This window comes from Suricata suricatta, chromosome 6 (genome assembly GCF_006229205.1).
Source record: "Suricata suricatta isolate VVHF042 chromosome 6, meerkat_22Aug2017_6uvM2_HiC, whole genome shotgun sequence".
NCBI classification, from domain to species: Eukaryota; Metazoa; Chordata; class Mammalia; order Carnivora; family Herpestidae; genus Suricata; species Suricata suricatta.
The window spans coordinates 132987390-133004909 of record NC_043705.1 but is presented as its reverse complement, the minus strand read 5'-3'; the positions used below and the strand labels follow the sequence as shown (position 1 = coordinate 133004909).

The window sequence follows — 17520 nt, the reverse complement described above, 5'->3', positions numbered from 1 at the left end:
TAGGTTAAGGATTTCGAGAGTAATAGTTATATTTCATCTTACCATCAATTTTAAGAATCATTCTATTGTCATATATTCTATTTCTGTTGAGAAGTCCATGGTGTGTCAAGCTCCTTTCTCTTTGTTTTCATACTCTTAAACTTCACCTAACACATCTATGTGATAATACTTTCCAACACATTTGGGATTTCTTATGATTGTCTAAGATTTAATGTCTATACTTGTTCATAAAAACAGTCTACTTTATTGTTTTTTTTAATACTGACTCATCATTCTCTTTCCTGTCTTCATCTTAAATCCCTATTATTGTACATTGTAAATTTGTTTTCTTTTGCTAAATATTTTAATCCCTCTTTTTGTTTGTTTATATTTTGCTTCTCTAATGCATTCTGGATAGTTTCCTTACACTTATCTTCCAGTTTACGTATTCTGCATTCAGCTGTATCTAGTCTCCTATTTCCCTGATTTGTTTGAGTTCTCAGTGCCAAGTCTTAATATCAATGTCTATACTCTGGCTTCTGTTGACTGATAAATAGAGTTTTTCCATTTTCCATTTCAGAGTAATCCCTGATTTCATGCCAGATACCTTATTCTAGTAACATCCTAATAAATTCTTGTAAATTTATACTTCCTCCATTTTCTAGGCCTAACATACTAACCTTCTGGCTGCTGGAACCTCCATACTGCTTTATTCTCCCTCTGGACTTCCACAACATCAGCTTACCAATTTGTGACTGTTTCAAGGGCATTTACACCGCTACAATCACAGCAAAATATAAAATCTACTGGGAGAAAACTTACAATTATAACAGTAGCAGAATGCATGTAAGTCCCTAAACTCTATTTTTTCTAGAGTATGGCACTCAGGCTGTAGAGTGCACAGAACTATACCACAGAGCTCCAGGAGAAAGGGTCCCTGATTCTCATAATGTTCTCTATATTTTCAGCATCAGGAAGACAGAGAGCACAGAAGCACCTACACAAATATGCAAATGACATCTTCCTAGATGAAGAGGTGGCCACGTTAGAAAGAAGGAAATTCAGGGGTGTCTAAGTGACTCAACCTGGTTAAATGTGTGACTCTTGATTTCGGCTCAGGTCATGATCTCAAAGTTTCTTGAGTTTGATCCCCACACGCTAACAGTGGGACCCTCTCTCTCTGCCTTTCTCTCTGGTCCTTCCCCACTTGCACTCTTTTTGTCTCTCTCAAAATAAAAAAAATATATAAACTTACAAAAAAATGAGACTGATGCTGGCAGTTTAGACTCTAGTGCTAAGTCATATGTACTGAGATAACCATTTTCTAGAGTACAGAAATCGGTGTTCAGATCCACCAAAATTTGTCTCTCATTGTTTAAACTTAAGGCCATTTTTCTCATTAGAAGCTAATTGCTATCAAGGCAAAATGTTGATAATTTATACAGTAAATTTCTTTTCTTATTAGTTTCATTAAGATTGGATCACTCTCAGTGACTGTTAAATAACTTTCATGGAAAAAATTGTAAGTGTGTGGAGAGGGTTTTTCAGTTTTTGGGTTTTTTTTTCCCCCTAAATGAAGTGTTTATTATATCAATTTTACTACATAATCTATAGTATTTTGATGGTTGGGATTATTTTAAAGTAGGATTTTCTACTATCTGGAAAAGTTGAATATATTGAAACAATTATGATTTAAATGTCAGGGTATGGGGATGCCTGGGTGGCTCAGTTGGCTAAGCATCCAATTTTGGCTCAGGTTATGATTTCACATTCTGTGAGTTCGAGCCCCCTGTCGGGTTCTGTGCTGACAGCTCAAAGCATGAAGCCTGCTCAGATTCTGTGTCTCCCTTTCTCTCTGTCCCTCCCCTGCTCAGTCTCTGTCTCTGTCTCTCAAAATAAAATAAAGACATTTAAAAAATCAAAATAAATAAATAAATAAATGCCTGGATGTGAAGCTTGGACTTGCTGAGATCTGAGGTGAAGTTTATGCACCAAGTTACTCAGATCAATAAAAGATTTTTTTTCTTTTTTAGCTTTAATAGACATAATTTTGAAGTTGTATTATACTGCATTAGCGAGTTTCAGATACATCTTTAAATGGTGCTGTAATTATCCACTTTGGTGTTAGACTATGTAATTATATATGGCAGAGAGATACAGATATCAGTTTTTCATATTTCTGTTTCTGAATGTGCTATAATTTTCTATGCCATATGTGATCCTTTTCAGATAATCTCTTAGACTGTATCATGAAATGCTAATGATTATATGAAGCACATTTAAGAAAGGAAGACTTGGTGGAAATAATAAAAGGGCATTTGATTCATTGAAGCTTGACCCTTCTAATGCACTTTTTTTTCCCAGGATAATATTGATTCTAATTGCTTTTTAAAAGACCTTGTTTCTTTCCTTCAGTAGCTTTGCCAGATGAGTAAATAAGTCATTTTCTAAAATTAACCCTGGGCCCCAGCCTACAAAAGCTGTAATCGATTTGATAATTATAATTATTTTGACTAATTAATATTGTTCTTACATGAATAGCATTTACTTGGGAAAGTGACTACTTACATAAGATAAATATTTATTTATAGATACTTCTGGGGGAAAACTGATTGGCATGTACGTGTTAGGCTCTGATATCTGACTTATCCAGGATGTCTGACATTATAGATAAGATTAACCAAAAGTTTCTAAATCTCTACTTTAAATTGCTTTACACAGCAGATGCATTTTAAATTGGAAATGCTACTCTCAAATTTAAAAAGACAGACAAGGAATCTGGGAATTTCCTTCATCTGAAAAACTTGTATGTAATTTTGATCATTAAGCATTACGTTAAGCTCTGGCTGGAATGTTTTTACTTTATGAAAAAGAATGACTACGTATGCATATTACAATGCCACACATTTAAAAAAAATGTCTTATATTAGAATTCCACTGTACTCTGGCATAATATCTTTAAAGTTTCTTAACCTAAAATAATAATAAATAAATAAATAAATTTTCTTACCCTAACATATTTGACGTTACCGTGTGTAAACACACACTACCACAAAGCTCAATGCTCATTATCCTGTAAAAAATTTTTCTTTCGAAGTACTGGTAAAGTGGGCCATTTCTCTTTTTTAGCATTCTCTCACTTTTATTTCAGAATCATGACTCATGAAAAGCTGAAAAGCTCTAAACTTATATATTCTTTTATTTTTTTTTTTTATTTTTTCATGCTTATTCACTTTTGAGAGACAAAAAGAGACAGAGTGCGAGAGGGGGAGGGGCAGAGAGAAAAGGAGACACAGAATCTGAAGCAGGCTTCAGGCTCTGAGTTGTCAGCACAGAGACCTATGAAGTGCTTGAACCCATGAACCACAAACCATGAGATCATGACCTGAGCTGAAGTTGGGCACTTAATTGACTGACCCACCCAGGCACCCAAAGCTTATAAATTCTAATTGCAGATCGTTTTAACCTTTTTTCAGCATTCTGTGAGGAATTAAAAAACAATGTTTCGTAAAGACTAGTAACAATCACATAATTTCTAAGTAATATATGCTTATTACCATACATACATATCCATAATAAACAGGGTAAGCAAAGGAAAAGGAATCTATAACTTTGTCACAGCATAAAGGCAAAGAGATTAAATATAAATCATAAAATTATTGACATATTATAACTGGCAAGTTTCTAAATAGACGATATTAAATTATTTCAAAATTCTCCACTTTAAAATTGGAACAATGCCACAACCTTATTTATTTAAAAATACTATCTTGTATGAAAGAATATGCCCCGTAAGTATTTGTACCTTTTTTATTAAAATAAATATATAGTTATTTTCAATTATTCTTCTTGATATACTATGTCTCAAAACACGAAATACTTTGTCTCTACAAAGCTGAATGAAAAATATTTATAATAGACTAATAATTCGTAGGTCTTACGGTTAATTTGATAATTCCAGCTTTCTTTTGAACGCATACTTTCAATGTAGCCATATTGATGAGGGAGTGTGGGGAAAGCTGAGGGCAAAACATGAGCTAACAGCTCTCATTGTCCCCCTCCCATCCGCCAGGTGGGATGTGTGACATTCTTTGGATATTCCTGGGTACCCAACAACAAAAGAAAGTAGGTGTTTGACATGGTGATGTGGGAAGCAGCAAGTGAAAAATTACATTACCTTACCATCTACAGCCCATTGACTAGTCCTTGAAACTGGCAGAGTGACCTCTGTCTAGGAACTCAGCTTCCTCAATGATGACACTTTGCTAGCAGCAAAAGGAATCTTGGTTTAACATTATCCCAACACTGAGGATCCTGTAAGTCTACTTCCGTTATCTCAGCTGCCCCAAGATATATGCTGGCAATCATATACCACGCTGATGGTCCCCCGAAGGGTCTCATGACTGAGGTTCTATTAAACAGTAATAAATGATGTTTCCCTAGCAACAGCTAGCCCCTCAAGGTCCTGGAACCCTTGCTTCCAAAATTCCTGAGAGCCTTACTCTATCCCTGACCTCCTCCCAACCTGAGGGTGTCTGATGAGTTACCCATCATGACCCTAGTGCAGCTCTTCCTGGCCACCAGTTCTGTCCCTGTACTTTAATAAATCACCTTTTCCACCAACCACGTCTTCAAGAACTCTTTCTGGCCCGTCAGCTCCAGACCACCCCACTCTCTCCTCAAAACTTCATCAATACTGAATATCAAATCGACATGCTATTCATGTATCATCTATGATTTTTCAGTTTAAATGTCAGTGGGTTGGTCTTTCCAATCAACATGGTGAGGTGATGTGTATCTGACGAACTCTTCTATTGAATACAGCTATAGAAACTGCACAATATACACACTGTGACTGTTTCAAATCATTGGAGAGTATTCAATTTAAAAAAGGTCTGAAAGAGATATGATCTTTGAGAAAAAGAAAGAACAATATGAGTTTTTACATTGACAATGATGCAAGGCATTTAAAAAAAAAAAAATATATATGTAGTGCTAGGCAAAAGAATCCAAACAGCAATTCTGTAGTCAGTGGAAGACAGAGCCCGGGACTCAGGGCTGGCACAGTAGCTCAAATAAGAACCAAAGCACAAAAAGAAGAAACCTCAGAGAAATGGTCCCAAAATGTGAAAGCAATATTTTTGTGATGATTGCAGATACACACATCATATGTACACGTGTGAAGACTCCAAGAAACCAAAACAAAACAAAGCTGGAACAAAGCTAATAGAGATTTCAGCAGCCAAGAGACTGTAGGAATCAGAACTGGTAAGTACCTCGGCTGATACTAGAGAAAAATGTGTGTTTAGGAATAAAAACTACTTCCCAGGAATAAATGGAAAATGATATAAGGCAGTTCTAAGAAAATCTAAGTAATTTAGGTAGACAAAGTATGTATCTGTAAGAAAATCACTCTCTTCAGAGGAAGATGACATAATCAGTGATTTATAAAACTTTTTACACATAATGTTCAATCAATAATCCCAAAGCATGCTTAAAACTGGAAAATTACCAAAACCAAAAGGAAAAAAATCAATAAAAATACCCAGGTTTAATGCTGATATTGGAGTCATTAGAAAAGAGTTTTGAAATGATCATGATTGATGTTTAAGAATACATGGAAAAAAGAAGATAAGTGGAAAAATAGACAATTTTAGTAGATACCAATGATGTATATTTAATAAGTCAAATGGAAATTATAGAACTAAAATATTTCAGTACTAAAGTGTGTGCTTTAAATAGCTTTAACAGGCAAGTTATTAGAGAATAAACAAAGTGGAAAAATTACTGTCCTCGAATGTAGGCCAATATAAAATATCCAGGTTAAAGAAGAGAGAGATAAAAATAATAAGTAAATACACAAACAAAAAATAATAGATATATGGAACAGAGCTACAAGACCTAATGATGAGGGACCATACAGCAGGCTGAGGACAAAGCACCAGTTAGGACACAGGGTTCCCCATCCCCCACACACTCCCACCCCGCAGGTGGGGTATGTGTGATATTCCTCAGGCACTCCTGCTGTGGGGGGGGGGGTGCAGGTGGGGGGAAGGGAAGGAAAGAAAACAAATGGCTATCTGCTAGAGATCACAGTCATGCAGGACGTGAGTCTCCTTCAGTTTACAAATATCTTACTCAATTAAAAGCAAAAGGTAATTTTCTCAATAGTCCAATCTCCAGAATCCTATAGACTCAGTTTCCAGGAGCCCCTAACATCACCCTCCCCTCCATAGAGAAGTGAGAAACAAAGGCAAGAAGGAAATGACAGGTGAAATTAAATTTCCATATAACCTGCAGCCCATTGGTAAGTACTTGAGGCAAATACAGAGTAAACCATTTCTTCAGGAACCCCCTACTGTCATAAAGTTAATGCCCTTACTAGAGGAAAACAATCTTAGCTTGACAATAATAAGGCCCCTTATCTTAGGAATCCTCTTTCACATAGAAAGTCCTTTTGGAGGAAGGACTTTACCTCTTCCAATTCCATAGTAGACAACCAGAACTCTTCATACTCCTTCTCCCCTCATTGCAGCTCTTTCTGCCCACTCACCCTGTCCCTGCGCTTTAATAAAATCATCTTTTTGCACCAAAGACACCTTCAAGAATTCTTTCTTGGCCATCAGCTCTGAACCCCCCCCCACCACCCCAGAACCTCATCACTAACATGCATGTTTTTGCACACCAGGAGGAAGGAAGTGACAAAACAAACAGAAAAAACATTTTTGAGTAAATACTGATCAAAATTTTCCAGAACTAATAAAAGATAGCTTTAAAAAAACACTTACAACCATACAGCAGATTTTTTAAAAGTAAGTGCCTCTTAGGTGCACCAGAGTTAAACTCTTGAATATTAAATACAAAACAATATTTAAGGTAAGATCCATTAAAGTGGAAAAACTAATCTACAATAAAGTAATTAGACTGATTCTGATTTAAACAGACAAGATGGCAGTCAGGAGACAATTACATGTAATTTATTACATTTTAAAATAAGGAAAATCCGGGGTGCCTGGGTGGCTCAGTTGGTTAAGCCTCCGACTTCGGCTCAGGTCAGATCTCACATTCGTGGGTTCGAGCCCTGCGTCAGGCTCTGTGCTGACCCCTAGCTCAGAGCCTGGAGCCTGCTTCCGGATCAGTGTCTCCTTCTCTCTCTGCCCCTCCCCCTCTCATGCTCTGCCTCTCTCTGTATCAAAAATAAATAAAAAACATTTTTAAAAAATAAATAAAATAAGGAAAATCCTTCAAATTAAAGTTCTACTCCTAGTAGAAATACACTCTAAAAAAAGTAGAAAACATAAGTTAAGAAAAAAAAAAAGAATTCATTGACAGTAGATTAGTATGAAAAGGAACAGCAGAAGGATTTCTATACAAAATGTAGAATTTCCTTTAGAGGGACAGCGATTCAGGAAAGAGCAAATGCCACCAGAAAGGATAAATTATTATTGACTTAAAATTATTATTTACTATTTAGCACAAAAAACATAATGAAAAATCTATGTATGGCTTCATATATAAAATATCAAAATAGAAAAAAAATATCTATGTGATGGGGACAATTTGTTGTTCCCTTTGGTTCAGGTGATGAAATTATCATTTAATTTGGAAAAGAACTGTAATTCTCTAGAGCCAATATTAAAGAAAAAATCAAAGTAAACTGTTAACCAAGGGAACAATGAAGGCAATGAAATACATTGAGTAATTCAAAAAATGGAAGAATTAAAAGAGAAATTGAAAACAAAAAGCAAGATGGTAGACTTACACAGAAATATATCAGTAATTAAATTAAATCAAAATAAACAGATATTGTAAAACCAGCTTAAAATAAAGCAAAACAATAGGAGTTTAGTGGGTCATATGAAACTTTTAAAAATAAAAATATATATACTTTGAAAGTGAAAGGATGGAAAACATTATACCATCCAACCATTAGCCAAAATTTTTAAAAATCTGATATAGTTATATTAATATCAAATAAAATAGACTTTATGTTGTGGATGATAATTAAAGAGAGATGTTCCACCATGAAACATTTTCAATCTAAAAGGAAGACATCTTGCACCCAGTATCATGATTTTGAACTATATCTAAAAAACTCCAAAATTGCAAATAAAAAATAAACAGAAAAATACAGTGAAATCATGGGAACATTAACGCACATGTCTCAATACCTGACAAACAAAAATTAAAGACATAACAAAAAAAAAAAACCTTGAACTAATTTATATATGTAGCAAACAAAGCATGAAGTTGCAGAATTCGCCTTCTAAAGTACATAGGGACACTATCTCAATGAAATAGAAAAACCCTCAGCAAGCTTCAAAATATATACCGATAACCATACTTAAATGCTACCACCTCATGCCTGTCAGAAAGGCTAAAATTAACAACACTGGAAACAACAGATGTTGGCAAGGATGCAGAGAAAGGGAAACCCTCTTGTACTGTTGGTGGGAATGCAGACTGGGACAGCCATGCTGGTGAAAACAGTATGGAGGTTCCTGAAAAAATTAAAAATAGAGCTATCCTACAACCCGGCAACTACGCTAGTAGGCATTTCCCCAAAGGACACAAAATGACTGAATTGAAATGATACATGCACCCTAACGTTTACAGCAGCATTATCTACAACAGCCAAACTAGGAAAAGAGTTCAAAGAGCCTAAATGTCCATCCACTAATGAGTGGATAAAGAAGACGCGGTGCGTTTACCCACACACACACTACATGCAATGGAATATTACTTGGCCATAAAATGAAGAAAATCTTGCCATTTGCAATGAAGTATATGAGCTAGAGAGTATTATGCTAAGTGAAATAAGTTAAAGAAAGACAAATATCATATGATTTCACTCAGATGTGATATTTAAGAAATAAAACAGATGAAACTGGGGTTGGGGGAGAGAGAGGCAAACCAGAAAACCGACACTATTACGCAGGCCATTTGTGATGAGCACTGGGTGTTGTGTGTAAATGATGAACAACTGAATTCTACCCCTGAAACTAATATTATACTCCATGTTAATTAAGTGGAATTTAAATAAAAGCTTGAAAAACATGAATTAGATATCATTTTTATAGTACACTAGAGAAACACCAACTTGCTGATAATTAAAACATACACTTCATATTTTGACTGATCAAAGGAGAAGCTATCTTGTTTTGTTTCTTTCAATTTCTGTTTCAAATAAAATATTAATGCTGACTTATTATATGCTAGTTAGGTTGATTTTTATGAAAATGTAAACAGTAAATTGAAAACAACACTTGTCTAAAATAGTTTGCTATCAACAAAAGCATTAACCTCTGTTGAACTCTTAGGCATTGATCCTCTAAATATTCCAGGGTACTGTATCACAAGTGAGCTAAAGTTGTGGAATGGTGAACAATTTTGCAATCATTTCAAGTTCTTCAGGGACATATTGTTAAATAATCAAGTTTCTACTATTTTACTGTGATTAGTTGACATGTGTGTTTTTTTCTTCCTTCCCCAAATAGGTTAGTCATTCTTACTCACTCAAAGGCAATTGTCGAAATACAGATTGCTTCATTTAGTGTACAGAAGAAGGTTTGCTTTATGAATTTTCATGTAAGTTATTGATTTTATACGCATATTACTTATACAGAATAATGGAGGTCAGGGACATTCCCCTGAGCATAAATTAAGCAATAACTGTAATAAAACTGTAACACAGTCAAACCCAAAATAGGGCATAGTAAGAATCTTACAGTGTGTAATATATTCCTTTCAACAGAAGGGCTAACATTGAGGAATCTTATACCCCAAAATTTTTCGGTGAAGGAGAACTGAGCATCTCTTGTGCTCTTTGAGTAAAGATTCAAGCCATAGAAGGAATGATTTGTTCTTTCACTGACAGACTTGCAAGTGGCCCCCTTCCTTAACCTTTTCCTGGGCACGTGTGCACATCACCTGTGATTGAGCAGTGACTGTCTTCTCAGTTGGGCGTGTACCAACTCGTCTCTCTCCCTCCCTCTGCTCCCTGTCCCTGACAGGCAGCCTGTTTTGGCCTGGATCTTTATTTACCGTGCATCCTAGGCCTCTGGGTTTGCAACGCCCTAGTGTAGAGACTTTGTAAGGCAAAGTGCCAGTCTAGTTCATTCCTGAGTTTTCAGTTAGAGTACATTTATCGTTAAAATACAACGATAACTTTAAATAAAGACATAACAAGCTGATATACAAGATATAACAAACTGGTTCACTTTCTCAGGGTATGGTAGGTTAACAGAAGAAAGAAAAAAGGGAAAAATGTTTTGAAGGAATATTTTGGCGAAGTTTTGTGTGCAGATGTTTACACTAGAGTCAATCACAGTTGTACGTAAGAAAAATGGCTCACTGAGACACACGATACGAGGAGGAAATCAGAAGGAAACCTGTAAAAATGTTACATCTTAAGAGAAACAGTTATCCATTTGATAACTGAATAGGATCTTCACACAAGTTGAATTCTATAAAGATCTGTGCATTTCGTGGTGCTTCACGAACACGAGTGCTCATAATATATCACTTTTTCCCCCAAGCATTTACAGAGATTCCCATTATATGTAGCCATTTGATGAGTTATGATGATTACAGGAAAATTAAAAATAATTTACTGCAAGGCACTCTTGTCATGATGACACTAAAATTTTAAAGTAGCATTGTGTTTGGTGTGATAGGAGTACAGACTAAAGAGTCTCTTCAGCAAGGTGGAGTGTGAGGTTCTGGGTGTGCAGCATTGTTTCTAAACTTTATGCGTATCTCACAGTGTGACAGGGTTGAGAGCTGGTTGACATTCTGCACAGACTGCTACTGACTGAAGAAAGGGGGTCCCTTTAGATACACTGAGTTCACTCAGAGAGTGTACATGTATTCTGTTTCCTTGTAGGGTAAAATAATTGTTTTCACCATAAACTGATGTTTCCACAATAACACCGTTATTAATCAAAATAAGGGGCACCTGGGTGGCTCAGTCGGTTAAGCAACCGACTTGGGCTTGAGTCACCATCTCACGGTTTGTGGGTTTGAGCCTCACGTCAGGCTCTGTACTGACAGCTCAGAGCCTGGTGCCAGCTTCGGCTGTGTCTCCATCTCTCTCTGCCCATTCCCCACTCATGCTCTGTTTCTGTCTCCATAATAAATAAATATAAAAAAAATAAAAAGAAATAAAGTACCATGTAACAGAATACAAATATTTATTAACCTCAAATTCAGCAAGAAATTTTAGAGACAGTTGTAACAGGGCTTTTAAACAGAGAAACGTGAGTGTTGAAAATTCTGGGTTGAATCAAGAATGTGCAAGGCTATTGTGTTTTGGGAACAGTCAGTATTCAACTGTGGCTAGACCCAGAGCTTATGGAGAGAAGCAGTAGGAGCTATAGCATGGAAAGCTGTTTCACACAAACTTGTAAAGAGCCTGTGGTGATGAACCACAGTGTCTAGTGTATTACAGTTTTTAAACACCATGTATCAGAAAGGCATAAGGGATAGCACCCCTGCAGGATTTATACGATAATTAAATATTATTCCATAAAATGTCACCCGCACTTTCTACCACATTAGAAATACTGAAAAAATATTTCTTTCTCACTCTGAGGAAGTCATAAACACCATTTCTTTTCAAATTCACAGAATTGACACCTTCTCCCCCTGATTTGCCTGAATGTTTGCGCCCTCCATTCACAAAGTTCATCTTCTACTTTGAGAGCCCACTTTATGGTATTAACTGTACTTTGCTGTTGTGTGTTTGTGTGTGTGTGTGTGTGTGTGTGTGTGTGTGTGTGTGTGTGTGTTGGGGGCATTCATGCATAACATGAAGAATTTTTTTAATTTTAGTCATAGAGAGCACATATGCATTTTTTTTCACCATAGTAGAATGTCCACCTCAAAATGTATTTTGGATACCTCCCGTATGCCTCAGTAATACATAACCGCTTTAGCAAATGCCAGATATCCTTACTTAGAACTACCGTATCCTATTTAATATTTGAATATAATATTAAAGCTGAAACAATATTTTTTAACACAGTGAAAATTAACCACAGGTTCTGGAGACAGGAAGTGGAGGGGTTTCCTTAGGTTTGTTGAGAGAAGGGAAACCAGATAGCACAAAAACAAAACACTCCCATTCAAGATGGGAACATGGTATTTCATTTTGCTTTACGTAAATGAAGAGCAATAAATGTAAATCATAAGAAACAAGTACATACTCTGAGGAAACCGTGGGGGGTTGTCATTGACATCCGTCAGGGTGATGTTGACCGTTGTCGATCCTGAAAGCCCCCCAACTTGTCCGGCCATGTCTTTGGCTTGAATGACCACAGAATAGTGTTCTCTGGCTTCTCTGTCCATATTATGTAAGGCAGTTCTAATAACTCCTGCAACATATTTTAAACAAAACAGTACAGATTACGTATTAAATGAATGGGAAGCAGCCCCCATGTGTCATCTTCCCCCAACGTATAAGAAGTGCATTTTTAAATGAAATGCTTTTGTGAGAAAGCCACTTCTGAGACAAACAGTACCTTACACAAGTTACTGAAACCACCTCATTTGACCCCTTCATTTCCAACCACGTGTCTTAAACCATTTTATTAGCGGCGCGTTAAGATGCCCATTCTTTTGCGTTCCTTGGCGTGACTTGCGGAACAGCCTGTGGCCCAAGCTTGTTCTTCTGCTGGAATACTAAATATTTCACAAGTTGTGCCCCTCAAAAATGTCAGTTAAGATGATTTGAGAAGAGGTTAATTTTCCTCTTTGCAGAACAATTTACATAGCTTCCTGACAGGGCTGTCAAAGTTGGATGATGGAAAACATTGAAGAATTGTGGATACTTGAACAGAGTTTATTGACAGGAGTCATGTTAACATTTATCAAGATAAAGAGACTCACCATTTTTATCAGGAAATAGCAGCCACAATAAGAAGTAGATCTGAATACCTAAGCAAAATGAAGTGACAAAACTGATTCCAAAAATCACAGGTAAAAGTTACATTCTTCATTTCACAGTGCCAAAGGAGATATAAAAGGTACTCTTTTATGAAGTAGCACTTGAGTTCAATAAAGAGATAAAAAATGTTACGTGTTATATTTCTATTTGTATTACCCATAGGTACATGTGCACACACAGACACACACAAATTAGATGGCATTGTCAATAGACCCTTAAATTAGAAAATAAAAACACATTTTCCAGAGGGTCAAGGACTATTAACTATATTATTAAAAATGTCCTCAAGTAAATGAGCTATATTATACATAAGTATATACATATATGTATATATAGGTATTTACATTTATATTATATATGCATGCAAAATATAAACATACTTACTACTTCATACATAGGTCAACATTTAACAACCACTTTTTTACTTTTATTAAAAATATTTGGATCATGTCATTTTTGAGAAAGGGACCAAGAGCTTTGACCAAACACACCACTGATTAGTTAGCAATATTACTCATAGGACAGTGGGCTGCTAACTATAGTGTCTAACAAACACTTTTATAGATAATATGCTGCTATAATGAAAGAGCATAGGGTTGTATGTATATTCAAACTAAAAATAGTCCTTTAAAGGTGGAAAGGATCAGTCAATCAGTTGTTTGGAACATACGACACCACAGGAATTTTGGTTGTTTTACCAAATTGACTGTATGTGTAATGACTTCCAGAGGAGCCTCAAGAGCCAGGAAAAGTGATCCCACAACTTTAAATATTTGTGAATTTTTAATTGAGGGAGTTCAGGAAAATTTTCCTGAAGCCAAATAGAAATGAAAATTATTCTTATCAAAAGAAATTATAATAATATGGTAATAAATGATTCATCTAATTCATGCATATGAAAAAGCCTCAAGCATCCTTATTACAAAGAACAATGTTTTATCACGCATGATAATTGTATAAGAAGGAATTGAATTGATGCAGAAATGAAAAAGCTGAGAATTTATGAAAATATTTTATGAAAGAAACATATACTTTCTAATATTTGAAAAAAGATAAAGATGTTGTTTTGAAAAGAATTACATTATAAATGGGACTTGCCTCTGGTGTGTATTCAGAAGGATAATTTTTTACAATGAAATCTTTAAAGTGTTACTTGCTGAATATAAAAAAATAATAGTAAAATCAATCACTGCAAAGTGAATGATAATAATGTTACACAGTTTGAGAGAGAGAGAGAGACACACACACAAGGAGTGAAGGAGAGAGAATCCCAAGTAGGCTCCACACTGTCAGTACAGAGCCCAACATGGAGCTTGAACCTATGAACTATGAGATTATGCCCTGAGCTGAAATCAAGAGTTGTATGCTTAACCTATGGAGCCACCCAGGTGCCCCGATGTATTTACACAATTTGAATGTTATTTATTTAAAGAGACTCAGAGAAATCAGCCCAACCCCTGTTTTAGGGTACACATTTCAATAATTTTATTCCATTGCTATGATATCCCTTCTTTTATAATACAGTTATGTCTGACAGAAATTGAGAAGAAACTTGTCAGCCAAATTTGCTTATGGAAAGAAAACAGTATATCCAGAATTGACCTGTACTTCCTAGAAATGATTATGTAAGAACCCACTGAACCTCACAGTTCTCTGGAGGATACTCCTGTGGATGTGCTTAGCTCTGACCTACCCCAAGGGCACATATGTACCTGGAGAATATTCGTCAAATTGCCATAGTCAAATAATCGCTTCCTAAATCATTGCCCAGATGCCTGCTAGGTGGGGCAACTTAGAATACAGCCAATGCACAGTAACATTTTGTTTTCCTTCTAAGTAGGCTTCGTTAGAGCAGATTTAGGTCCACAGCAAAATAGAGAAGAAAGTACAGTTGCCATGTACCCTCTCCCTATGCCTCCCTTGCCACGCAAACACAGCCTCTCCCACTGTCAACATCCCGCATCAGAGTGGTGCATTTGCTATGATTGGTTAACCTACAGTGACAAATCATTATCACCCAAAGTCCTCTGTTAAACTAACATCAGGAATCACTCTTGGTGCTGTACATTCTATGGGTTTGGGCAAATGTCTAATTACAGGTATCCAAAATTATAGTATCACAGAATAGTTTTACTGCTGTAAAAATCTTTACTTCTCCACATACTCATCTCTCCCTCCCTCAATGCCTGGCCACCAATGATCTTTTCACTTTTTCTGTAATTTTGTCTTGACAGTCTCTGTAATTTTGCCTTTTTCAGAAAGTTATATAATTGGAATCATAGAGTATACTGTCTTTTTAAATTGTCTTCTTCACATAATAATAGGCATTTAAGGATTCTTCATGTCTTTAGTAGCTATTTTTATTTAGTGCTAAATAATACTGCATTCTTCAGACATCCAGTTGTTTAAACATTCAACTGCTGAAAGACATCTAGGTTGCTTCCAAGTTTTGGTGATTAGGAACAACACTGCTATTAACATCTGTCTACTAGTTTTTGTCTGGAAATAAGTTTTCAACTCCTTGAGTAAATATCAAAGAGCATAATTGCTGTATCACACGGTAAAAATGTGTTTAGTTTTGTAAGAAACTGCCAAACTGCCAAAGTGGCTATATTTTACATTCCTACCAACAGTAAATGAGAGTTCTTGTTGCTTCATATCCTGACCAACATTTGTTGCAGTAAATGTTCCAAGTTTTGGCCATTGTATAAGGGTCTACTAGTGTCCTGTTTTCATTTGCATTTCCCTGGACACATGATGTTGGACAATTTTTCAAATTCTTATACCCATATGTAGGTCTTCTTTGGTGAGGTGTCTGTTAGATTTTTATTGTCCATTTTTTGAATTGAGTTGTTTTATTATTGTTGAGTGTTAAGAATTTGTTGTATATTTTAGATAACAGTCCTTCATGAAATTTGTCTTTTATAAATATATTCTACTGGGACATGATTTATCTCCTCATTCTCTTCACAGTATCTTTCACAGTGTAGAATAAACCAATTTTTTTTAGAATTCAGATTATTATTTCTTTAACAGTTCATTATTTTGGTATTGTATATAATAAGTCATTGTCACACCCAAGGTCACCTAGATCTTCATCGATGTTACCAGGTAGGAATTCTTCCTTCTTTCCTTCCTTCCATCCTTCCTTCCTTCCTTCCTTCTTTTCCTACTCTATCTATCTATCTATCTATCTATCTATCTATCTATCTATCTATCTACCTATCTAACTATCAATCCATCTATCTAGAGAGAACAAGCAGAGGAGACAGGGAGACGCAAAGGGAGAGAGAAAGAAACTTAAGCAGGCTCCATGCTCAGTTCAGAGCCTGACATGGGGCCCAATTCCATGACTCTGGATCATGATCTGATCTGAAATCAAGAGTCAGGCACTCAACTTACAGAGTCACTGAGGTGTCTGCCAACTTGTAGGAGTTTTAAAGTTTTGTATTTCATATTTAGGTCTCTGATCCATTATGCATTACTTTCTCTAAGGATGTAATGTCTGCATCACTCTCTTTTTCTGCATATGATATCAATTTGTCCCAAACCATTTATTGAAAAGATGAATTTCTTCCATTGTATTATGCTTCCTCCTTTGTCAGAGATCAGCTGCTTATATGTAAAAGTGTCTATTTCTGGAATTTATATTCTGTTCCATTTATATGTTTGTCTATTTTTTCATCAACACCACACCATCTATAGTTTTGTAGTAAGTCCTAGAGTCAGATGTCAGTCTTCCAACTTTGTTTTCTTCTTAAATATTGTCTTGGCTATTCTGGATCTTTGTCTCTACATATGAACTTTAAAATCAGTTTGTCAATGTCCATGAAATAACTTGCTGGGATTTTGATTTGTGTTTCATCATATCTATAGATATCATTGGGAAGAATTGATATCTTTGCAAGCAATATTGAGTCTTCCAACTAAGGAACATGAAATATCTGTCCATTTATTTAGTTCTTTGTTTCTTTCATCCAAATTTTATAGTTTTACTCATAAAAATTTTGTACCCTCTTTGTTATATTTATAACTAAGTATTTCTTTTGTAGGGAAACTAACCTGAATGGTGTTACTTTTTTTAAATCAATGTCTACTTGCTTATTGTTGATATATCAGAAAGTTATTTTTATATAATAATCCTGTATCCTGAAATCTTGCTATAACACTTATTGATTCCAGGACATTTTGTTGTTGCTACCACTGATTCCTTAGGATTTTCTACATAGACAATTATGTCATCTGTGAACAGAGATCATTTTTTTCTTCTTTCCTAATCTGCATAATTTTCATTTAAGGTGAGTGATAAGACTGTGCATTTTTCAGTAGTAAATGATAAATGGTATCACTGAATGAATTATATCTTCAGAAAATTTCACAAATGTATTTCAGAGGAATTGATTATTATGATTAAAAAATATAAAACACATTCTAATTTTGTAGTTTAAAATACTAACATATTACCTGATTACTTGAAGCAAATGGATAGTATTGGTTCAAATAACTTTTAACATCCCTTGTCCAAGATTACAAGATCTTGTGACAAAATCTGACTGTTCCTTCCTGCTCCTTGATCCCTCTTACCCTGCAGAAGA

General features: G+C 35.4%; 1 protein-coding gene across 1 annotated transcript in view; it reads right to left on the bottom strand.

Moving 5' to 3' along the window:
* CDH18 (cadherin 18) overlaps positions 1-17520 on the bottom strand; it is a 497699-nt gene that overhangs the window by 111533 nt on the left and 368646 nt on the right. Inside the window, exon 5 of the mRNA XM_029941281.1 lies at positions 12186-12353. Within this exon, the coding sequence (XP_029797141.1) occupies positions 12186-12353 (168 nt within the window). The remainder of the gene's footprint in view (positions 1-12185; positions 12354-17520) is intronic.